Source organism: Condylura cristata, unplaced genomic scaffold (assembly GCF_000260355.1).
Source record: "Condylura cristata isolate star-nosed mole 26May11 unplaced genomic scaffold, ConCri1.0 scaffold00053, whole genome shotgun sequence".
NCBI classification, from domain to species: domain Eukaryota; kingdom Metazoa; phylum Chordata; class Mammalia; order Eulipotyphla; family Talpidae; genus Condylura; species Condylura cristata.
Genome location: NW_004567154.1, coordinates 1,356,011 through 1,381,353, shown reverse-complemented (window position 1 = coordinate 1,381,353; position 25,343 = coordinate 1,356,011). Strand labels below are relative to the sequence as shown.

At 32.9% G+C, this 25,343-nt stretch overlaps 1 protein-coding gene across 2 annotated transcripts in view; it reads left to right on the top strand.

The window, feature by feature from the left end:
• The first annotated feature begins 442 nt into the window (after positions 1–442).
• WNK3 (WNK lysine deficient protein kinase 3) overlaps positions 443–25,343 on the top strand; it is a 163,095-nt gene continuing 138,194 nt past the window's right edge. For both annotated transcript variants that reach the window (XM_004695010.2, XM_012734289.1), the window contains exons 1-5: positions 443–979; positions 14,482–14,654; positions 15,388–15,608; positions 16,543–16,700; positions 22,238–22,326. In XM_004695010.2, coding sequence (XP_004695067.1) covers positions 443–979; positions 14,482–14,654; positions 15,388–15,608; positions 16,543–16,700; positions 22,238–22,326 — 1,178 coding nt within the window. The remainder of the gene's footprint in view (positions 980–14,481; positions 14,655–15,387; positions 15,609–16,542; positions 16,701–22,237; positions 22,327–25,343) is intronic.

The window sequence follows — 25,343 nt, the reverse complement described above, 5'->3', positions numbered from 1 at the left end:
CATGTTTTCAATTATTTTGGGTAAATTATATTTATCATTTAGTAAACCCAGGGTTTGGAAAGATGGAGCTGAAAATAGGTTCCTAACCAATATTCATGCAGTATGAAGACTTGTTGAACTACTTATTGCCAGGTAGTCTGTTGGGTACTGCAGTGGTAAACAAGATAAGACATAGTCCCTGGAGTCTGCTGGTTGCTAAAATTGGACAGAACAAAGAACAGACTAATTATTATGAAAAGAGGGATTAAGGAATCAGATGACTTGTTTTCTGTTTAATGACTTCCGTTGTGGGGTGATTTTAAAATATACTTTTCCCCCCTTCAGGTTACTATGGAAACATATGACCAAATAAAGGGACATCCATTCTGATAATTCTGATACCTGCGATGTAACTGGACTGAAGCGTGGAATAGGAAAAATTTTAGTGCCAACCTTAATTACAATGGCTACTGATTCAGGGGAACCGACTAGCACAGAAGATTCTGAGAAACCTGATGGAGTTTCATCAGAAAACCGAGTTCCTCAGGTTGCTGCGACTTTGATAGTGGAAGCTAGAGTAAAGGAGAAAACCAGTACTATCACTTCTTCTGGAGAAACTATAGAAAGGAAGAGATTCTTCCGAAAGAGTGTTGAGATGACAGAAGATGATAAAGTTGCTGAATCTTCCCTCAAAAATGAGAGAATAAAGATGACAACAAATGTTCCAAGAGTAGAAAAGCTTTCTACAGATGTGCTAAGAGGTGGACAAGAAGTTCATTATGAACAGTGTTCAAAGCCAACCTCAGAATCATCAAAAGATAATTTCAAGGAGAAAAATGAAAAGGAAATGGAAGAAGAAGCAGAAATGAAGGCTGTAGCTACTTCTCCTAGTGGCAGGTTCCTGAAATTTGACATAGAGTTGGGAAGAGGAGCATTTAAAACAGTGTATAAAGGACTGGACACTGAAACATGGGTTGAGGTTGCTTGGTGTGAGCTACAGGTGGGTATATAATCTTCTTGGTTTTAATAACTGTCAGTTTTAACTGGCCTGATCTGAGTCATCCAGGCTTAAATAAAATGAAGGACTTGTTCCCACCTCCTGTTGTTTTACCCTTTATTTTAAGGGTGAAAATGCCTATTATGGCTTCTTTGGGAAATGCTCTTAATTTACTAATCTTCAGAATGTTCCAAACTCTTAATATCTCAGTTTGAAAACTTTTGTAAATATATGCCTTATGAATTATTATACTTAAGTATATGTAGAGATCCATTTAGTGTGATACCTCCTTATTTTTCAACAGTTATTTTGGGGGATTCATGTTAAGTTTTTTTTAGAAAAGGAAATGATTTTGTGATATTTTGAGGACTTCTATTAATATAAACTCACCCATGCCTTTGTGTTTACCTTGAAGAGGATCTCAGGAAGAAATAATCACCAGAATCTACTAAGGTTAGTCAATCAAATGTATTTAGAAAAGAGAAATGGAAACAATTATTTAATCACTAGATATTGGTTCCATATTAAATGCTTATATATGTGGTACTTTAGCTAATGAAGGACTAAATGAAGACAGAACACCATACAAGTGGGTATCAAATGAATAGTTTCAGACTGATGTAGGTCAAATGTACAGAAAACCTGTGACCATATCAGTTCATGGAAAGTGGTCAGTGTTTACCTGAGATGCTCAAGATGAAGAAAACTGATCACTAGTTACAGGCTTTTGTTGTATGTCAGAGTGTATGTATGTATTGTGATTCTACCCATTCTGAATTTACTATAAATTGCCATCTAGATAGGTTGAAATTTAGTCCTAATCCCTGCATTTCTAGAAAGCTTTATGTCGAATGCCATGGTTTCCAAACTTAGTTGTCTGTAAGAGTTAATATTTAGTTTATATGCAGATTCCAAAGCCTACTGTCAGAGATTCTGATTCAGTAAGGCTGAAATGGGATGCAGGACTATAATATTAACCAGCTTTCAAAGTGCTCTGAATGTGGAATGTCCCTTGATGACTTGGAATGCAACTCACCTGTCAAGTCATTCTAATAGTTCTTGAAAGTTGTGTGCCTGTGTAAGGTTTACTTCTCACCCTCTTTTTACCCTCTGAGTTCTATACCATAGTAGAAATAATAGATGATGAGAACAAATAAACTTCAAAATTACTTTAAATTCTACTACTTTGAGGACACTTTAAATACTTCAGTATATGTATCTTTTTGGGCTCTCTTTTATAATAATATATACATATGTTATATATGTACATATTAATATAGGACTGTTTATATGTTCTCTCCCCATGAAGTGGAGTTGTATTTTGTTTTACTAAACCTTTCTCTTCAACTTATTATGAATTTCTTTTCATTACCAGTAATTGTGCATTTCCTTATTATTTTTAATAGAAACCTAGTATTTCATCATAAGGCTGCCCTGTAAGTTATTTAATCAGTTCTCTTTTGTTGGATATCTGTATTTTAGATCTCTATATTTTTTCCATATTCCACTATTATAACTGTGGTTGTTATAACCATCTTTGTGTTTGTGTGTGTGTGTATAAATTATATAATTTTTAACTTCATCTCTGCATTGTGACATCTGTAACACCAATCTTTTAGTGATACACTAAAGAAATGGGGAAAAATTATTTCCATCCACTTGTAGTAGGGTACAGAGTAATGATTTGTCAAATATTTTGCAAATTTTTTACTCTAGCTATGTTCAAGGATATTTAGGTAAAAATGTGAAGAAAACATTCTATGTTAAAACTGTTGAGAAGAATTTCTTCCATCATTAACTTGTGTAAAGATTGAAAAATCCTATACGGTCTTACTACTCAAACCAGCAGTATGGTTATCACTTGGGAGCATGCTGGAACTACACATTCTTGGATCTCATCCCAAGACCTATTGAATCAGAATCTGTGTCTTTAAAAAAATTATTTATTGATGCATACAAGAACTGGGGTACAGGCCAGACATGTGTGAGTGGGGGAGGTGAGAGGATTCACCATAGACAAGAGTGGGAAGCAGAACAGACAGATTGACAGAAATACAATGCTGAGGGGAATGGCAGGTGCTCAGAAGAGGTCTGCTGTGCTATATGGGTCACCTCCTTGGCTGGGGTTCCAACTCATGCTGCAGTGGCTGCAGATAGCTTCATAGTGCTGTGTTTTAATCCATTACACTACCCGGGAGGGCCCTAGAATCTATGTCTTGGTAATATCTGCAGGTGATTTGTATACACAGTAGACTATGAAAAGTATTGAAATAGGGGACCAGTTCCAAGAGGTAGCTGAATCAAAGGGGGAATTCCCTTAATACACCAGCATGAGCTTTATATTATATATACTTATTACTGGTATCCACCCAAAACTTTTCAAGTCAGAATCTCTAGAAGATGGGGGACAAGGAACTTATTTTTTTTTTAAAGTTCCCACATTTTTGGGTACATTGCCAATATGCGGATCTCTCATGAGGAGCAAATGTTATATGGTAAAGTTAAATGTTACGTTGTAAAGTACATTTTAATTTACACCTAAAGAGGCAATTGCAATTTTCTGTTCTGAAAAAAATGTCAGAATTAGTGGTGATAGATACAATTTTTGTATGTCACTTCATTTTTTTTGTGTATTCAGAATTAAGAAAATCTTAGAATTCCAGACAGATAAAGGCACCATCTTTTAATTACTTCCTCCTGAATATTATGTAATTTATAATGTGGAATTTTTCATATTTCTTCCATGATCATTTTTATTAAATAATTTTATAAAAAAATACCCAATTGGGCAGTTTAAATGTTTACATTTTTCTAGATTCTTCCCCAGTCTTCGTTTTTATATATGTATGTGTTATATAAAATTGGTTTCTCTGTACTTGTGTCTTTTCACTTTCTATTAGCATCATTAAAATATGTAAACTGTATTTTATTGTATTCACAACACCTCTTAATCTTCTCTCCTGAAATTAAGCATTTCTTTTTTTAATTTTACTTTTACATGTTTGATTTGAAATTCACAGCTGAACAAAAAGGTTTTTCTCTTTATAGCATTTTTCCTCGTTGTGGATATTTGAGCCTTGTATAACAGTTCTTAAAAGCTCCTCATCCATTTGTTTATATTCACTGACCATATAGCAGTGCAAATAACCAGAAGATATAGACTTTATTGCTGATATTTTACTTTGGGGCTGTAAAAACAAACAGTTAAACCCCATAGTGATGTGGAAAAAAATTAGAATTTGGCCATAAAGATCTGCATTTCAGCAGTCAGTCATATTTTATGGTTCCATAATTTGGGTTTTTTTATGTATTAGTGTTAATTAAGACTTTGTTAAAAAAAAAAAAAAACTTGGTTAGTTACTTGATGGATTGGTAGCTTCCTATGAGTGAGGACCATTAGTCATAAGTGCTGTTTGGAAAACTGTTAATTTTAGTTCATGATGTTGAAAGACCTGGTTAGATATTACTGCTGAAAGGTCTGTTTAGTAACTCATAGAAGGAGTTAGTCATGAGGTTATAATACTTTCTTTCTCAACTCACAATTTGAGAATAATTAGCACTCTGCTTTTACACATGAAAACACAACCAGATTTTATTTTTCTATAACTTCCACTAGTACATTTGTCACCTGTTTTATTGATAGAATTGAGTTTTCCTATAATGGGGATATTTTCCAAATAAAGGAACATCATGGCTATCTGAAAAATTTTGTTATATGATTGTTTCTAATATGTTTTTGAGTATGTTTATCATAAGCATCACTGTATGTTAGTTAAGTGTGTGCTTCTTAGGGTAACTAAACTAAGTCTTTAAAGAGCATCTAACAAGTAGACATCTAACAAGTCTCTGAACTGAACTAAAAGTGTTACTGAAAAGAAAGTTTGTTTTTTTTTAAAGACACTATTGACTACAGCAAGTTGACATGTTGAGTGAACATTCTAATATGCAACTAGCATTCTAATATGCTAGTGAATGTATTCAAAATAGTGCAAGGTAATAAATCACTTTAAAACCCATGCTTCCACTCCTAAAATATCTATCTAAGTCGGGGAGAAATTTTTTATCCATTTTACTTTCATTCATTATCTAAAAACACTTTTACCAAAGTGTATTTCCAGGTGTCAGCTTTGCACTTAATTGTGAAATTAAATTTAAATAATGTAAAAATAACTGAATTTCCAATAAAGAAAAAAATAGTTAAAATATATGCAAACATTTGTTTCTGAATAAACAATGTTGTCCAAAATAGTTATTCTGGGTACTTTTGTTCTCAATTTTTTTTTTTGTGAGAAACTGCTTGGAAATGTTTCCAGATTACTTGATCCACATAATAAAATGCTTCATTGCATATAGGTATACCCCAAATAGTGTTATTCAGTTTGATATCCCATTGTCTTCATCAGACCCAGCCCTCAAAAGCACTCTCATGAAAAAAAAAAAAGAATATTTTCATTGAAGAGAGGGAAGGATAAATCTTTTTGATTTATATATGTTCTACTCCTTGTTTAAAAACAAGTCACATAACTATTAGATATAAACCAAACTCAGATATTTTCATTAAATTACAAGGAGTGAAAGTGGCCAGAGACAAAACTTGGTTTGGGGAATAGTGTTCATTTTCCCAGTTAGTGAGTTAGTTTTGAACTATCTGCTTATTGACAAGAAAACAAGATGTAGTGGGTTGAATGAATAATTGTTGCCCAAAGATGTCCATGCTTTGATCCAATATGGGATTCTACATTGCATTTAGTTGTTATGTAGGCTTAGTCTCATACAGTCTGTGACAGTTCTTTAGTCCTTACTTGTTTTTCTTCTTTTTAATTTTTTATTAATTTTTAAATTTTATTTTTAATTGCAGTAACATTGGGATGCCCTCATCAGGTGTTACCACTGTAGTGCCCCAAAATTCAAGATCATTATTTTGAAAAGAAATACACACTCCCATGTTTATGCAATGTTGTTTACTATAGCTAAATTATGGAAACAACTGAAGTACCACAGAACAGATGACTGGATCAAGAAGATGTGGTACACAATGGGGTAATTACTCAGTGATCAAGTAAGATAAACTTGTGCCATTTGTGGCAACATGGATGGAGCTTGAAGGGATGATGCTGAGTGAAAAATGTCAAAAATAGATTAAAAACTGAATGCAATGGTGTTATTAGTATGTGTAAACTAGTAGATAAAGACAAGCTTAAAAACTAACCCTTGATAACTAACTACAGCACTGAACAAGTGGGGAGAGGAGTAGGAACAAAGAGGGAAAGAAGCATGATGGTCTATGGTGGTGGAATATGGGTGAGTTGGTGGTGTAGAGTGTACTATGGTGTGGTAATACCTTTCTTTGTTTTTTATCTTGAACTTTTGAAGAGGACTGCTCAGTTGTTTGTAGATTATCCCTTAATTTGAGTTTGTCTTTTCTTTTTTTCATGAGTTGATTTAGACTGAGTTTTGTCAAGAATACCACAGAAGTGATGCACCCTTCTCAAAGCATGGTAACAGGATGTGCATGATGTCAATTACGGATGATGGCAACTCTGACCACTTGGTTAGGGTGGTGTCTGCTAGATTTTTTCTCTACTGTAAAATTACTATTTTCCCTTTATTAGGTTAATATCTTGGGAGTAGATACTTTGAGACTGCAAATATTTGTTCTCAAACTTCCCCCCACTATTTTGGCATCCACTGATTTATCTTGCATGTAATAAGTTTCACTGAAGTGTTCTAATGGTGATTTTCTATTTCCCATATATCTTCTACATTTACTGTTAGATTTTTGTTTTCCTTTCTGAGATAATATATTGAGACAAAATCACATAATAATCACCATTCTAAAGTGAGTAATCATATGGCATTTGATCCATCCATGCTGTACAACCACTGCTGCTATCTACAGTCAAAACATTTTTTACAATTTCTTTATTCGAAATAGACAGTGCTATATTTTTAATGCTACTATGACTCAAGCAATAGAGTAAAATATGTTTAAATCATGGATTAATATATCATTCATAAATTTAGTAGATCTAGTGATTATCATATGTAGTAGAAAAGTATTTTTTTCAATACTTGAGTGATAGTCATGCTGTACGCCTGTATATATCAGTACTCTCTCCTCCTCAATACCTTTTAGTTTTATGGGGCCTTTTCCTAAGTGTGGCTATCAATTAGGGAATTTGTGATTGAGGAACTTTAGTATATCTTATTATTAATATGTTACTTTCCATTTATCAAAATTAACATAAATTGAGCTCTTACAAGTACTTAATTTGAATAATTTATTTAATCCTTGCAATGGTTATATGAGGTAGAAATGATTAGTTTTCAGGTGGTGGAACAAACATTTAGATACATTAAACAGCTTATTCAAAGGTAGGCAGGGGCTTTTATTCTATCAATTATATATAAAAAACTTTTATAGGAATAATTTAAGAATTTCCCCCTTATTAATTATCTGAGCAAATAATTCTTTTATGCTTTTAACCATTTTAGAACAACTTATTTCCTAATGGACCCTGTTTAAATAACATTGTTAATATTAAACTGCTGCAGCTCAAGTGATACCAGTCAATGCTATTAAGGACATTACCTGCCTTGGGGACCTCAGAACAATTTCATGGCTAGGTTACCATGGTTCAATGTCTGCTTTTACATCATGTCAATGTTCAGAGGCAGTTAGACATATTAGGAAGATGCATTTGTGTTAACTCAAACTCCTTTATCTAGGACACACATCTATTACTTTACAATGAGGAATATAGTTGTTAGGCCAAATGCTCATGTTGGTCTGTATTCTAGATAGATGGAAAGTACATTATTATTAGAAGCTGACTTGGAAAGTATAGAGTCAGCACAAAGGGAATAGGTGTTCCTGCTAAGAAAATAGACTGACCAAATGAATTGTATATTCACTTCCTGAATGGGTGAAGACATCCTCTCTACTAAACAGAACTGGGAGACTAGCAAACCTGGTTCTAAAAAATGGCTTGTTCCCATTTGCATATGTTATCTTGACCACTGTCAGTGAACACTCTTCTTTGGGTATTAGTACCATTGCTGTCTAAAAGCTTTAACATACAAATATGGTCAGATATGCCTTATGCTGATTTGTTAATACATTGATATTACCATCATGTACCATACAGTGATAGAAATTATTATTGCCCTAATGTGTGTTTATTTTATTTAGCTTTAGTTCTGGGGTGTTACATACCTCTCTTATGTTGTGAGTTTGTGAATGAGGTATCTGCATCTGCTGCTACAAATACTATTTTCTGAGAGGCAGAATGGTAAAGTACAGTGTTCAGGATTTAGAGCAGAGCTAAGTTCCAGTGTTTTCTGTGCTAGTTAGTTTTATTGAGCAATTTTAAGTGGCTTAACATTTTGAAACCTAGTTTTTCTACTGTTTTAAAGAGAAAAATATATTTCTAATACACAAAAACAACAGTGGACATTGTGTACTTGCTCCTCAGGTTGAGAAATAGAATATTAAGGATTAGATACAATGACTGTAAAGCACATGGCACATGTTTGGGTGGTCAATAAATTATAGTGATAAAATAGTGAGCAACTTCATCTTTATCCACACTGCTTTGTAAGTTAAATAGCATTTTTAAAGTTTTCATAGTGGTCATCCTTACTTGAACAAGTTATTTTATAAATAGCTTTTATATCATTGTTGATAATGTCTTCCTTCTTTTGCATTAGTAGAACTGATGCAGGTAGACTCTAGATCTGTTCTGGTTCTGTTGTTCACTGTTGGTGTTTGCATTAAGAGACATAGCTGATAAAGCCCATAGTTTACCTTTGGGAAATGAAATCCTTCTTATCTTGAGTAAATACATCTGCAGGTTAGTCATGTTGTTACTGTGCCTTGGTGCAGAAAAGATTTTGTGTACATTTTTAGCATACCATGTAACATAATTGATTAAGTATTTAGATAACATCCATTAAAGGATAGTGTTTCTTTTTAAAGTATTGTAAAGTAGTTGAAATCTATTTGGTAAAATTGTATTTGACCGATATTATATTTATTAGACATGTATAATAATATGGTGAAAATTGATATTTGATGCTTTTTTGGTCTAGAGACAGTAAAATACAGGGATCATTTTGATAGAATGTGATGTTTCTGGCTTCTATGTCAGTTTCAGTAGCTATCAGTGCTTTCTATTATAGTTTGCCTTTTTTCATTTGTCCTTCATTCTTGTATAAGACTTCTCATTGACAGTATATGAAACTTACTTTATCAAGAAACTTAGTTTATCTTATTGTTAATAAGAGAGAGAGAAACTGTGTTGAAAGGAAAATTATTATAGTAACTGGAAGCTCTCTTCTGGACTTTGGTGCTAGTTTCACAGGTTTATTTTACACACTGAATTAGGAGTAAGTGGACTTATGAATACCTAAGCTGTAGCTTTTCAGTGAACTTTATGTTCAGCAACACATCTGGGATAGTAGTTGTAATTTTTTGAAGTTGTTTATTCCTAATGCTGACTATTTTTGACCCATAGGATGAAAGGATAAAGTGAGGTAGTTTAATTTGGCACATGAAAAACTTATATTCTATTATTTTAATCAGAAATCATAAAATTGCATTCATTATTCTTTAAGGTAGGTCTGATCAATCGTTAGTGATGATTTCTCGTTAGAAACATTTAGGGATTATTAGTCATCTTAGTTTAGAGAGCAAAACAAACATTCTGTTTATTTCCATGTCTCTTATAAATCTTGCATTCCTTGCTTTTTTCCTTTGAGTTCCTTTTTTTAGACTTTTAAAAGTTAAGATATAATTGATGTATATCATTTTGTAAGTTTGAGGTGTGTTGGTTTTATATGTTTAAATGTTGCAGTATGATTATTAGTAGCATTAGCTCACACATTTATCATGTCACATATTTATCATTTTGGAATGAAGAACAATTAATATTTAGTCTCTTAGCAACTTTTAAGTTTGTACAGTATTATGTATTATGTTATACATTAGATCTCTATAAAGTTTTTATCTACTAATTGTAAGTTTATACCTATAAACAACATCTTCACAGTTTCATTGACCTATATAACTATCTTTATACCATTATCATACCATTGTGACCTCTGAAGCTTTGTAGTAAGTTTTGAAATCAAGAACTTCAATTTTGCTCTTTTTCAAGATTGTTTTGTGTATGAGGATTTTATGTCCCTTGGGATTCCACATAGATTTTAGGATGGGTTTTGGCTATTTCTGCAAAAAAAAAAATGTTAATGTGTTTTTTGGATAGGATTATGTTGAATCTGCATCTCTCTTTTGGCACTGACATCTGAATATTAAGTTTTCAATCCACAGAAATTGTTGTTTTTACTTATTTATGTCTTCTTTAAGACATAAATTGTCTAGCAATGTTTTGTAATTTTTAGTGTTTATAAGTCTTGTGTCTCCATAGTTAGGCTTCTCCCTATATTTTTCTAACAGGTTTAAAGAAAACAATGAAGTAAAATAGAGAACCTAAAATACGATGAAAAGGGCAAAATTAAGTATATCATTTGCTATATTGAGTGTGAGTATATAACATTTACTTGTTAAAAAAAAACTCAGATTATCAGATTGGGTTAAAAGACAAGACCCATATGTGTTGTCTACTAAAAGCAAATTTAAAACTGTGATGAAGTTGAAACAAAAAGAAAGCAAGAGTGGCACTATTACTATCACAGAAGGAAGAAAGTAAAGTTAAAGCATTACATAAGATATTATGAAGATAATATAATTAGATAGGATATTATTTTTGTTTACTTCAGAAGTTAAGAAGATATACTAAAGACCGATAAACACCAAAAATATTCTGGCTAGTATTTTAAACTCAGAATCATAGATTCAGTGAAACTAGATGAACATATAGCAATGGTAGGAAATTTGGGGTACATTTCTTTCAGAATAGAACTGATCTGCTGGACAAAATATGAATGAATAAAAAAGGATTTGGGTTATATAATCGACAGACTCCATTTGGTGGAAAAGTAGAACCTTATATATTTAAAATAGGGAAAATACATTTTTATAGTCTACAAGTCACTGAAAAAAGCTGGCTAAATTTATGGCCCACAGGAAACATTAAGCTAAAGAAAAGAGATTTTATGTTTTGCATTACTCAATAAAGTTGGAAATAATAAAAAAAAAGTTTTTTTTTAAGATTTATTTATTTATTTATACATACAGAACTGTGCCACTAGGGAGGACCCAAACAAAATTTTTTTTTAACTTATTGGAAATTATAAGTCATACTCCTAGATAAATTTTGGATCAAAGAGAAAATCAAAACTGAAATTATAAATTACTTAAAAAGAAATAAGACATTAGAAAAATTTTGTGGGTCATTGCGAAAACTATACTGTACTGAGAAGAAAATTTATCACCTAAAATATCTTCAATATTACTTGGAGTTCAGACATGTAAAAATGCCTTATTTATTGATGAACAATAACTAGAATGAAAATACTTGTCTGAAGAAATTAGGGAAATATGGACCCTCCCTGGTAGCGCAGTGGGTTAAAGCACAGCACTGAGAAGCTAAAGCCACTTCAGCATGAGTGGCCCTTGAGGTGCTCCCACATGGCGTGGCAGACCTCTCTTGCTCCCCTCAGCAGTGTTCTTCCTCAGTCGGCCTTGTCTGTTCCCCACTTTGTCTCTGGTGAATCTTCTCACTGCCCCTGCACCTCTGGCCTTTACCCCAGTTCTGTATGCATAAATAAATAAATCTTTAAAAAAAGAAAGAAATTAGGGAAATAACAGCAAAAGAAAATGAAAGACAATGAAATTAAAGTAAATAAAAAGTGTAAACATAAAAATAAGAAAAATTCTGTTACTTTTGTCTCTCTGAAAATTGCTTAATGGATGTGATAAAGATATAGGAGGGCAAAAATATATGAGAGAAAAAAATGAGAAAAGAAACATAGCCATACTGAGGAAAAGAGTAAAATAATTATAAGAGAAATAATATGAGACAACAATTGACAACAATTTTTCTCCACTGTTATAATACTTAATATTTCAAATATAGAGTTGAAAGACTATGTATATAAGAATAGATAATAACAATGATTAGCCAAATAATTTGCTAAAGGGAACATACCTTATGATAACTTATATGAAGTTTTAGCCCTTTATGAATTTGTTACTTATAGACACAGACATGTAATTTAAAATGCAAGCATTACTCAATATTTGAAAATGTAATTTGATTTATTAACCGATTATAGAAGAGGAAATATGATTATTCAATAGGTACAGAAAAAGCAGTTGAAGAAATTCAATATCCATTTGTGATAAAAGCTCAGCAAAGCTGGAACAGAAGGGAACACTTTCAACCTGATAAAGATTCAAATCTTTTGTTTGAATCCTTCTCATATTTCCATCACTACTTTGGTTTTACATTTTGTCATTTTGTTGTATTTTAGGAAGGGAGGGGAATATGTTGTCAACCATCATAAAATGGAATATTTTTCCCTTTTATTGAGGCCACATTAGTTTGCAAGACTGTATGTGATTCAGAGGTATAGGACCACACTCTTCAGGTGTTTTTAACCACAACATAACCACTATCAAGACATCCATAATTCTCCACCATCGTCCATTGGACTATATCGTTTATACCCTCCCACTTCTCCTTTGCATACCTGAAAATTTTTTAAATATGTATTTATGCATACAGAACTAGGGTACAGCTAGAGGTGCAGGGTTGGTGAGAGGCTTCACCAGAGACAGAGTGGGGAGCAGAACAGGCAGATGGACAAGTACACTGCTGAGGGGAGCAATGGGTGGGTCAGGAGAAGTCTGCCATGCCATGTGGTCACTTCCGGGGCGGGGTGGGATCAAACTCCTGCTGAAGTGGCTTTAGCTTCTTTGTGCTGTGCTTTAACCAGCTGGGCCACCAGGGAGGGCCACATACCTGAAATTTTTTTTTTTTTAAGATTTATTTATTTGTGCATACAGAACTAGGGTACAGGCCAGAGACTCAGGGGTGGCGAAAGAGTTCACCAGAGACAAATGTTAGCAGAACAGGCAGATCGACGGAGTACACTGCTAAGGGGAGCAGCGGGCGGGTCAGGAGAGGTCTGCCACGCCATGTGGTCACCTCCGGGGCAGGCGGGAATCGAACTCATGCGGAAGTGGTTTCAGCTTCTTAGTGCAGTGCTTTAACCCGCTGCGCCACCAGGGAGGGCCCCATACCTGAAATTTTAATTAGCATGTTTGTTTCTCTGTCAACATCAAAACTTAAAATAGCTCCCCTTGCCCAAGACAAAATTTTTTATTCTTTATTACATTTTAATGAAGTATTTCAGAATTTTATAGCTTACTATAAATCTATATGGCATATTCTAATTGTTTACCATTTGCTTCACCCTACTTTTATAATGGACATATTTGACTACTTTGGGGAAATTATTTATATTTTACTTCATTGTTTATTTTTGTACAATGTTTGCTTTCTTTTCTCAGGTGTATTCCCGGTAGAAATCCCATCACCAATTCACCTGTGCTCCATAGTCACCTTGTGCTCTTCCCTCCCTTGTTTTGATGCCCCTTCCTCCCTTTCCCTTTCAGAATTTCTCTGATTTACAGTTGCTTGTTACTTTACTTTTGTTTTGATTTTTTTGTTATTAATTTTTTTCCTGATGCCTTTTTCAGTACTTTGACTCATTTTAATTGCAATTCTTTGAGTGTATAGCATGATATACTTTTTATGTCCTTGTTTTCATAGAAATCTTTGTATTTTTCCCTCATAAATTTAATTGAGAGCATATTTGCAGTCAGAACATTAGGGTCACAGTCATCCCTCAGAATTGTGTAAGCATTGCTCCTTTGGACTTCCAGCATTAAATGTAGCAGATTAGAGGTCCTATTTCTGCTTGAAAGTCTTTCATTAGCTGGTAACTTTATACTTATGTTTAAGAATATGTTGACAATGCAGTTATTTTGCCAGAACAAATGTCTTATATGAAGAACATTTTGATATTCATGCCAAGACATTACAGATTTTCCAGATGTGGAAATTGAGGGATTTCTTAAGTAAACTTTTGTATTATTTTTCTCATTTTGAGATCATTTTATTCCCTTTCTCAGCAAAAGAAATTTTATTTTATCTTTTTAGTTTTATTGATATAATTGACATAATAATGTATACAATTTAAGATACATAACAATACGGTTTGATGTATGTGTATGCTGGGAGATGAGTACCATGAAAATTTTATTTAATATCTGAGATATTGGCTTTCAAGATAATTGATTTATTATGCAGGTGAATTTACAACATAGTTATGAAATGTAACAACTGCATTGCTGTGTGGAAACAGTCAAAGTAAATAACAAAAGATACCAGTAATTATGTAAGTCCTGAGTAAAAAATTATTAGGCAAAAATAAATATATATAAAAATAAATACAACAAAATTCTCATTTGAGTGATTTTAGAAATTTACATGAGAATTTCTAGACTTTAATTTGGAATCATTCATCTATTTCAGGACCGGAAATTAACCAAAGCTGAGCAACAAAGGTTCAAGGAAGAAGCAGAGATGTTAAAAGGTCTCCAGCATCCCAATATTGTTCGATTTTATGATTCCTGGGAATCCATTTTAAAAGGAAAGAAATGTATTGTATTAGTGACTGAACTTATGACATCAGGAACCTTAAAGACGTAAGTTGATCCTGATAGCCCTGATGGAGTTTTATTTGTAAATAATTTTCAAGAGTTAAAGTTGTTTATTAAAAATTTTGTAGTATCTAAATCTGTGTTTCAGGGCCGAATCAAAAATTAGGATATTAATGAAGCTTTTTAGAAAATAAAATTTTAGAAATTAATATTTGTGCTATATTATAGAATTTTAAAATAGGAAATCTATAGTAATAATGCCATTTTGTAGAAGTTAATCAAAGGCTGGTTCATGGCTAGGTTCACATATCCAGTGAGCAGTATTATATAATTAGTCTATTGCTTTGTTTCTGACCACAGTTTTTCATTTGGTAGTATAATCACCCGTTTGTAATTCTTAAATGTGGAGTATATAAGATTTCTGTTTCCTAGCATCTTTGTACTAAAGTTTTACATAGTTAAACTCTTTAGTGACTGTATAAACAGTTATTAGGAAATAATGAAGAGCGTTCTTTTTTAAATTGTGCTACCATTCTACAAAAGGTCATTTTAATTGGAATGTTGTTATTTTGAATTAAAAATGTTAAACTTGGTAGGATGTCTTACTGAAGTAAGAGTGCGGTCTTAAATTTAAAGTTTGTTCACCATAGAAAACAACTCAGTGATTACACTTGTAACACGAATGGTATCAGCATAGCCTACTTGATTTACCCTGTCATTTCTTATATAATAAGGAAGATATGTTGGTTTACATGTGGTCTTTCATTTCTTTGAATAGGTACTTAAAGCGATTTAAAGTCATGAAACCAAAGGTCTTAAGGAGTTGGTGCAGGCAAATTTTAAAAGGGCTACAGTTCTTGCACACAAGGACTCCTCCTATTATTCACCGGGATTTGAAGTGTGACAATATTTTCATCACGGGACCCACTGGATCTGTGAAGATTGGTGATTTAGGACTAGCCACTTTAATGCGCACATCATTTGCTAAGAGCGTCATCGGTGATTAACATTTTGTACTTTAATGGTTGGATAGAAAGATTTGGTAACTGTATATATATAGAAAAGGGATAAACAAATTCTGAGTCATGGACCAAATCTTACTCTGCTGACTAATTTCGTACATACAGTTTTATTGGGACATTCACACTTACTCTTTTATGTATTATATGTGGCTGCTTTTGCACTTCCATAAAGTTGGTAATTGTGAGAGACCATACACCAAAGCCTAATATATTTACTATTTCACCCTATACAGAGAAGTTTGCTGACCCCTTGCTTGCTTTGAGATATCTACTACATATTAACTTATTTCAGAGACATCCTAGTTGTATTTCTTTTATACACAGTGATACTTTATTTCTAAGTATACTAGTATACATTTCCTAAAAAAAAAAAAAAAAGACTTTTTTTTGTGGAAGTCACCTTACAAGCATTAAAATTAGGAAGACACTGATAGATACAGTAGTGTTGCCTCATATTTGTTTGTGTTTCTTATTGAGGTAACATTGGCTTACAACACCGTATATGGTTTAGGGAAATGGTTCACACACCCCCACAGATATATGTTAGTACAATAGGTATTATTTTTGTGGGGGATATGTCTAAGATTATTGAAATGTTCTAAGAAGTCAAGAAAGCGGACTTACTAATTTGATTCAGAAAAGTATGAATAACTATAAGAATGATAGAATTAAAAATAGATTTTAGTAATCACTTAAAGTTTGAGAATTATTATTAATTGGCCTTTATCATTATTAATAGTAAAGGAAATTATTGAAGTGCTTCATATAGATATAGCAAGTATTCAGCACATTTTGTTCCTATAAATTTGCCCCTAGGGAGCAGGAGTTAACTCTTTATGGTACAGCGTATATCATCTTGGTGGATACATTTGACTTTTTAATAAAAATGTGGTTGTGGTGTTGCTTAATAGGGACTCCTGAGTTTATGGCCCCAGAGATGTATGAAGAGCATTATGATGAATCTGTGGATGTCTATGCTTTTGGAATGTGTATGCTGGAAATGGCTACTTCGGAGTACCCCTATTCTGAGTGCCAAAATGCAGCTCAAATATACCGTAAAGTAACCAGCGTAGGTATTATTTTATTCTTTTTAGTTCACAAATTGCCACATTTCATAGGTCAATTGTCAAACCTAATTTTGGCTAAGTTTTATATAACCAAATTTAACATAATTATTATAAAACAAGCTTTAGATTTATGCTATATACCTATATTCTATTGGGGCTATATAAAATGTTCCATGTTAGTGTCTTGGGAAAATGTACAAATATATCATCTATACCTGCTTGCTAACAGTATTTATATATTTATTAGATATATCTTAGTTTCTAAAACAATAATAAAGGTTGTCTAAATGATTTTGAAGCCTTCTTCTAGTTATAAAATCCTAATTATAAAAGTATGTATAAAAATATGATTGAACAGATGCAGAATTAGGTTCCTTGTTGTAATTGTTTTATGTTACAAATTGCAAGGGATGCAAATATGGGTAAAAAGTGTTGGCTACCTACAAAGAGCTTATAATTTTAGTAGGGCAGTAATATGGATTGACAAATAAATATAAAAATAAGAGGATGAAAGTATAGGTAAGGGATATAAGATAGGTAGAGGCAAAGTACTAGGACTCTTTAAAAGAAGTTTACTCATATCTGGTTGGGTGGCTCAGAATAGGTTGTGAAAGCAATCATTGGAATGTTTCAGGCGACTAGTACTAATAGATGTTATTATTAAATCTATACTGTATGCTACATGCTTATGCTACATGCTGTCTTTTTTATCCAAACAAAATGGCATCATCTTCAATTTTACATATAAGACTGAGAATCAGAGTTTTTGATTTCACTGAATCCAAATATGTCTGACTCCAGAAGTTTGTGTGGGAAGACAATATAATAAATAAGGCCACAATTGTGGTATAAGTAATTGTCAATGAAAATGTGAAGATTGAAATCAGACCACTTGCTCTTCCTGACCACAATGCAATAAGGCTGAAAATCAACTATATAAAGAAAACTGCATAAACCTTAAATACATTGAGACTGAACAACAAGCTGCTTAATAGGTGTTGAACTAAGGAGGAAATTAAAACAAAACAAAAAACCTTAGCACTAATGAAATGAGAATAAATGCTATCAGGATTTATAGAGTATCGCAAAAATGGTCTTAATTGTAGTACAAGCCCGAAAAAATCCAGTATGAACAACTTAATATTACACCTAAAGCAACTTGAAAAAGAGGAATAAGAAAAGTTAATAAAAGAAAGGAAATGTAAAAGTAGAAGAATCAATGAATTAGAAATAAAAAAAGACAATACAAATGATCAATGAAATTAAGTTACCTCTTCAAGAAGATGAAATTGATAAACTTCTAACTAGACTAACATAAAAACGAAGAAACAAAATCATAACAATTATAAATGAGAGAGGAGAAATTACCACAGACAGCATAGAAATACAAAGGACCATAAATGATTGCTTTAATTACTGAACAATTGTAAATCAATACATTCAATGACCTTGAAGAAATGGAAAATTTTTTTACAGTGATGCAATTTGCCAAGACTAAACCTGGAAGAATCAGAAGAGTTTAATAAAATTACCAGAAACATAGAAATTGAATAGTATTTTTTAAAAAGTCTTCTTAAAAATAAAAACATAGGTGGGCCCTCCCTGGTGGGTCACCTGGTGGGTCACAGCACTAAGAAGCTAAAGCCACTTCAGCATGAGTTCGATCCCCACCTCGGAGGTGACCCACATGGCACAGCAGACCTCTCCTGACCTGCCCGCTGCTCCCCTCAGCAGTGTACTTCGTCAGTTGGCCTGTTCTGCACCCCACTCTGTCTCTGGTGAATCCTCTCACCGCCCCTACACCTCTGGCCTGTACCCCAGTTCTGTATGCATACATAAAATAAATCTTTTTAAAAAAATAAAAACATAGGGCCAGACAACTTTATAAGAGAATTCTGTTAAAACTTTAAAGAAAATATGCCCCCCCACCAAAAAATTTTTTTAAACAAACATAAAAGAAATCCTCAACTATTAGGGTGTTGCTCCCAATGTATTTCTTTTTGTCTGTTAAATGCTGTTTTATGTCTTTGGGTGCACTTTTGTTGGGTGTGTAAATATTGATGACAATTAAATCTTTTTGGTGAATTGTCCCTAAAAAAAAATAAAATAATGAACATATCCCTATCTTGGCCAAATTATTTCTAAAATCCAGAAATTCTCCCTAATATGTCTTGTGAAGCAATCATACCAAAACCAAACAAAGAACACAAGAAATCTGTAGACCAGTATCTCTGATGAATATTAATGTGAAAATCTTCAATAAATTACTAGAAAATTGAGTTCAACAATTCTTTACAAGGAAGGATCAAATGTCATGATCAAGTGGCATTTATTCCAGGGATGCAAGGATGGTTTAATATATATGTATATTCAATGTTACACATTACATTAAAAGATTTAATGTAATACATTGTAACAATATCCATAAAGATAAAATAATGGTAAATCAGATGTAGAGAAAGCATTTGATAACATTCAATTATTGTTTATTAAAAACAAGTCAAGATGGGCCCTCCCTGGTGGCACAGGGGGTTAAAGCACAGCACTGAGAAGCTAAAGCCATTTTAGCATGAGTTTGATCTCCGCCTGCCCAGGAGGAGATCCACATGGCCTGGCAGACCTCTCCTGACCCGCCCACTGCTCCCCTCAGCAGTGTACTTCCTCGATCTGCCTGTTCTGCTCCCCGCTCTGTCTCTGTGAATCCTCTCACCCTCCGCATCTCTGGCCTGTACCCCAGTTCTGTACGAATAAATAAATAAATCTTAAAAAAACCAAAAACAAAACAAGATGGGAATAGATCTACTTCAAAATAATAAATGTCATATCTCACTCACCTATAACCAATATAATACTTAATGGTGAAAACCTAAAAGCTTCCTCTTTAAGATAAGAAACAAAACAAGGATGCCCACTGTGACTACTTCTGTTTAATTTAGTATTAGAGGATTTAACTAAAGCTATTAGACAACAACAGGAAATAAAAGGAATCTAGGTTGGACATAAAGAATTGAACTCATTTTTAGGCGATAAGATAGTATATGATAGAAACCCTGAAATACTACAAGAAAGCTATTTGAAAAACTAAATGAATACAGTGAGGTGGAAGATTACAAATTCAAGATACAAAATTCTTTGCATTTTTATGTGCAAATAATTAATAAGAAAAAAATTCTATTCACAATTGCATTAAAAAAAAATCAAATAGGGCCCTCCCTGGTGGCGCAATGGGTTAAAATGCAGCACTATGAAGCTATGGGCAGAGTTTGTCCCAGCCAGGAAGGTGACCCACATGGCATAGCATACCTCTGTTGTCTCACCCGCTGCTTCACTCAGTTGTATATTTTTGTCAATCCACCCACTCTGCTCCCCAGTGTCTCTGGTGAATCTCCTCACCACACTGCACCTCTAACTTAGTAATTAAGTTAATTATATTCAGATTTCTGACTTGCTCTTGTATGCATAAAGAAATAAAATACATCTTTAAAGAATAAAATACTCTAGGATAAAAAGGGTGTGAGGATAGATAGTGGAAGCAAGGATGACAAATGTTGCTTGTGTTGTAGTTTGTAATGGTTATCCGCCTCGGGTTTCTTAGAATATTTTACTTTTGAGAGTGCTTGAAAATTTCTGTGACAAAGAGGTGAGATAGAGTGGTAAGAATAAACGAATGGTCTATTACTACGCGTCCATTTATTGGATGATCTTAAATAGAAGAGTTTGTTCTTGATTTTGTTAAGTTGTAGCTTCCCAGAACAGAGGAAAGCACTAATTGTCCTTATCATGATAGAGTCCATCTATATTAAAACTTCAATTTGGGGTCCTAATTAACTTCTGATCTCTCCAGATTTATCTAGTACAATTGACTTTGATTAACATGAGTTTGAATAGCACAGGTTTGAACTGTGCAGGCTTACTTGTCCATGGATTGTTTTCATTACATATATTGGAAAATGTTTTGGAGATATGTAACAATTTGAAAAAACTTACAGATGAACTGAATAGCCTAGAAATATAAAAAAAATAGAAAAGGTTTGGTATATAATGGATTTATAAAAAATGTAGATGATAATCACTACCACAAAACATGTACAAATCTATTATACAATATTAGAATTTTTCAAAACTCATGTAAACATAGCCTGAATATGAGGCCATTTGCAGTCAAGAGAAATGTAAACAAACATACTAACAGTTGATTCATATTATAAATAGGCAACATAAACTTATGGTATCCAAAAATACAGTACAATACTATAATGTATTTTCTCTTTCTTGTGATTTTATTAATAACATTTTTCTTTAGCTTATTGTAAGAACACAGTATATAATACATATAGCATACAAAATATTTGTTAATTGACTTAATTGGTAGGCTTTCCAGTAATCTGCAGGCTATTAATAATTAAGTTAATTATATTCAGATTTCTGACTGCACAGGGGATGAGTCAGTGCCCTTAACCACTCCCTGCTCTCATGTTGTTCAAGGGTTAGTTGTTGAGTTTTCTGATGGACTCCTGTGAGATTTGACAGACTATATCTTAGATTGAACTCACCCCAGGAAAATTATTCTATTATACCTGTCTGCTTCTAGCTTAGTTTGGAATTTTCTGAAGTGACGTTAATTGGATTTTTAAATCTAAAATTCATAAATTAAGGGTAATAGAATGTAAAATAAGCAAGTTAAGGCAGTTAGCACTATTATATGGATTTAGAACTTGAAATAGTATTGGCTTAGAATGTTTTTAGTAGAGAAGCCTTATTTGGAATTTTAAATGTAAATGAACTAAACTCATTGATAAAAAGACACAGAGTAGCTGGATTCAAAAACAGAACCCAATCCTTTGCTGTTTACAGGAAACATTTAACTGAAAAAGATAGGCATAGACTGAAAGTAAAAGAATGGAAAAGAATTCTACAAGCAAATGGACCAAAACAAATAAAAGGCAGTGATACTTCTATCAGATATATTAGACTTCAAACTAAAAAATGTTAAAAGAGACACAGATTGGTCGCTACATTGTGATTAAGGGGAAGATACATTAGGAATACATAACACTCATCAACATTTACTCCTCAAATGAGAGTGCCAGAATATTTCTATCAGACAACTATTTTAAAATGTTTTATATTGATTTTTTTTCTGATTTAAAAAAATTGCTTGTTTATTATGTTTTGCTAATTGGGGTTATACTATATGCACATTTTTCAATCATAGTTTTCCCGACTATCTGCTGAAGTATGAGTTTTCTCTGTTATTGGTTACTTTGAGAATTTTTTTTTCTGCATGCTAACGTATGTATTACAAAATTTATATAACTTTGCCTCTCATTAGAGATTTCTATTACTTATAAATTTTCACTTTTTTTGGTAGAGCCATAATAAAATTCTTGTCAGAAAGTTGTTAAACTTACTCTGTGTACATATGTTTATTTCATTTAAAACTTGAATATGGTTTAATGGTAAAATTTATTTTAATGTCATATTGATTTGGGATTTCAACTGCTTAATTTGTGATTGAAAGTCATATTTCTTCTCCTAGGGTATAAAGCCAGCCAGTTTCAATAAAGTCACTGATCCTGAAGTGAAAGAAATCATTGAAGGATGTATTCGTCAAAACAAATCTGCAAGGCGGGTATAAATGTAGTGAAATGACAAAACTGATAGATGCATTTTCCTCTTAGCTTACACTGGTGCATTTTCTGACTTTTGAGTGAAAGACAAGCTATACTGTCTAGAGTAAAGTGTGTATGTGCATCTTATTTGCCATTTTAGACTTTTATCATGTGTTGAGTTTTGAGTTTTCCTTGAACCAACATTTGGGTTTTGTGTGCTTGTTTTTGTGACAAGTTTTCATGACCTTCATCCATTGGTCTAAATGTCAGTGGACCTCCACTAGGTTAACTTACTTGTAACAGTTAATGGTAAAGAACTTCTGCATGCCTGATACTTAATTTTATGATAGTTTTAAAAAATTTTTAACCATCAATACACCAGGTGTTTTTTTATTTGACCGTATGTCATTGTGTCATGTTACTGGTAAAACAATTAGGTTTATTTTTGTTCAAGAAATAATATTATAGATATATTTGTGTTACAATTCATTTTTTTTTATGGATAATTTCCCTTAGTTTTAGTTTATTTATTCTCTTGTCAGAAATTTGGTAAGTTGCTGATTTATCTTGGTAGGTTAGTCTTTTGATTTTTACCTCCTTATTGATTATGATGAATAAAGATGGTATGTTCTCTATAGAAATTATCTAGGTCTACATTTTACTGACTGTTCCCTATTTTTACTAGTTTTTTAAAATCTGAATTTAGTTTGCATATCTGAAAATATATAAGGCCACTAAGATAAAGCCTTATTGCAGAAAATTCTTAGTGCTTGTACCAACAAGGTATATCCAGTATATATTTTTAAGATTTTAATATATTTTTTAAAAGATTTATTTATTTATGTTTACAGAACTGGGGTACAGGCCAGAGATGTGGTGAGTGAGAGGATTCACCAGAGACAGAGTAGGGAGCAGAACAGGCAGATTGGTGAAGTACACTGCTGAGGGGAGCAGCGGACAAGACAAGAGATGTCTGCCACGCCATGTGGGTCAACTCCCTGGCCTGGTATCGAACTCTTGCTGCAGTGGCTTCTAGAGCTTCATAATGCAGTGCTTTAACCCATTGTGCCACCAGGGAGAGCCCTAGTCACATATATATTTAAGATGGTAAATTATATCTAACCTAAAATTTACCATTTTCATCATTTTAAATAGCACTCAGTACATTCACATTTTTGTATAACTATCACTACTATTTCCAAAACTTTTTTTTATCAACCCAAACAAAGTCTGTACTCATTAAACAACACCTCCCTATTACCCCTTCCCCTCAATTTTGGTAATTTCTATTTAACTCTCTGTCTCTATGAATTTACTTACTCTAAGTACCTCTTAAATTGGAGTCAAAGAATATTTTTCCTTTTGTGTCTAGCTACTTCACTTAGCATAGTATTTCCAAGATTGATCCCTGTTATAGTATGTATCGGAATTTCCTTCCTCCTTAAGGCTGAATAATATGCGCTCTCCCTGATGGCGCAACAGGTTAAACCACTACATTATGGTGTGTATACACACACCATATTTTGTTTATCCATTTATTTATTGGACATGGGTTATTTCTGCCTTTGGCTGTTGTAAATAAACAGTGTTTCTTGAGCACTGGCTTAAAAGTATTTCCTTAAATAATCCCTACTTGCAATTATTTTTGGTATATACCTAGAGGTGGAATTACTGGATCTTTTTTTTTTTGGAAAAAATAAGCTTTTCCCACATTTTAAAAAAAGATTTATTTATTTGTGCATACAGAACTGGGGTACAGGTCAGAGGCTCAGGGGCAGCGAGAGGCTTCACCAGAGACAGAGTGGGGAGCAGAACAGGCAGATCGACGACGAAGTACACTGCTGAGGGGAGCAGCGGGCGGGTCAGGAGAGGTCTGCCACGCCAAGTGGTCACTCACCTCCGGGGCAGGCGGGAATTGAACTCATGCGGAAGTGGCTTAAGTGCTGTGCTTTAATTTAACCCGCTGCGCAACAGCTGCTTTTCCCACATTTTGTATGCCATTTTGCATACCCTTAAGCAACATACAAAGCTTCCAATTTCTTGGTGTTCTCATCAACACTTGTTATTTCCTTTTTTTTAATTAAAGCCATTCTAATGTGTGTGGATTTGATTGTAGTTTGATTTGAATTGTCCTAATGACTAATGATATTGACTACCTTTTCATGTGCTTATTGGTCATTTATGTATCTTTTTTTGGGTAAATGTTTATTCAGGTCCTTTGCCCATTTTTAAATTGTTAATTTTTCTTTTTGAGTTGTAGGAATTTAGGCATACCTTTTTAAAATGAACCAAAAAATACTGTGTTAAAGTAGCCATTTTAACTTTTAACTGCTGACTATACAGCATTTTAATTATCATCTATTATCAAAGCACTGGATTACTCGAAAGGATTCATGGCATACTATTATGTTGGAAAGAACATGGGTTTTATCATCAGATTATGATTCAAATTTGGAGTCTTGCTTAGCCAAGTGTGATCTTGAGCAAGTTACTTAGCCAGATGTTCCTTAAAATACTTATTTTTTTGATAATAAAAAGGTAATGAATCTAACATAGTAGCATTTAATAAATTATGTCTTTTATTACTATTATTCCTTATTAAGTTATAGGCTAATTTCATTGAGAGGTAAAGGGTTTAACCTGGCTGTGTCTTCTTTAAACATAAAACTAATTGGACTCAGTAAGTGTATTCATTTTATATCACTATCTTAGTTAAGTATTTGTCATTTGAATACTAAAATGCAGAGATTTGAAAATCCTCAGTTTACAGAATACCATGCTTTAATCTGGTTTATATGGTTTAGATAGTATTGGAGGTGTAGACTTTCCACATAGACAATATGGAGTATTTCCATTTTAGCTCTCCCTGACCTACAATAGATTAAATATTAATATGTCTGATTTAAAAGTTGACGAAAGAAAAGGAAATTAACTATTCCAGCTTGTAAAAGAACTTTTTGAACCCTGTCATTTTTTTCCTCTTCTGACATGTTTAATGCCTAATATTAGGCTAGAATTGTGTCTATAATGTTC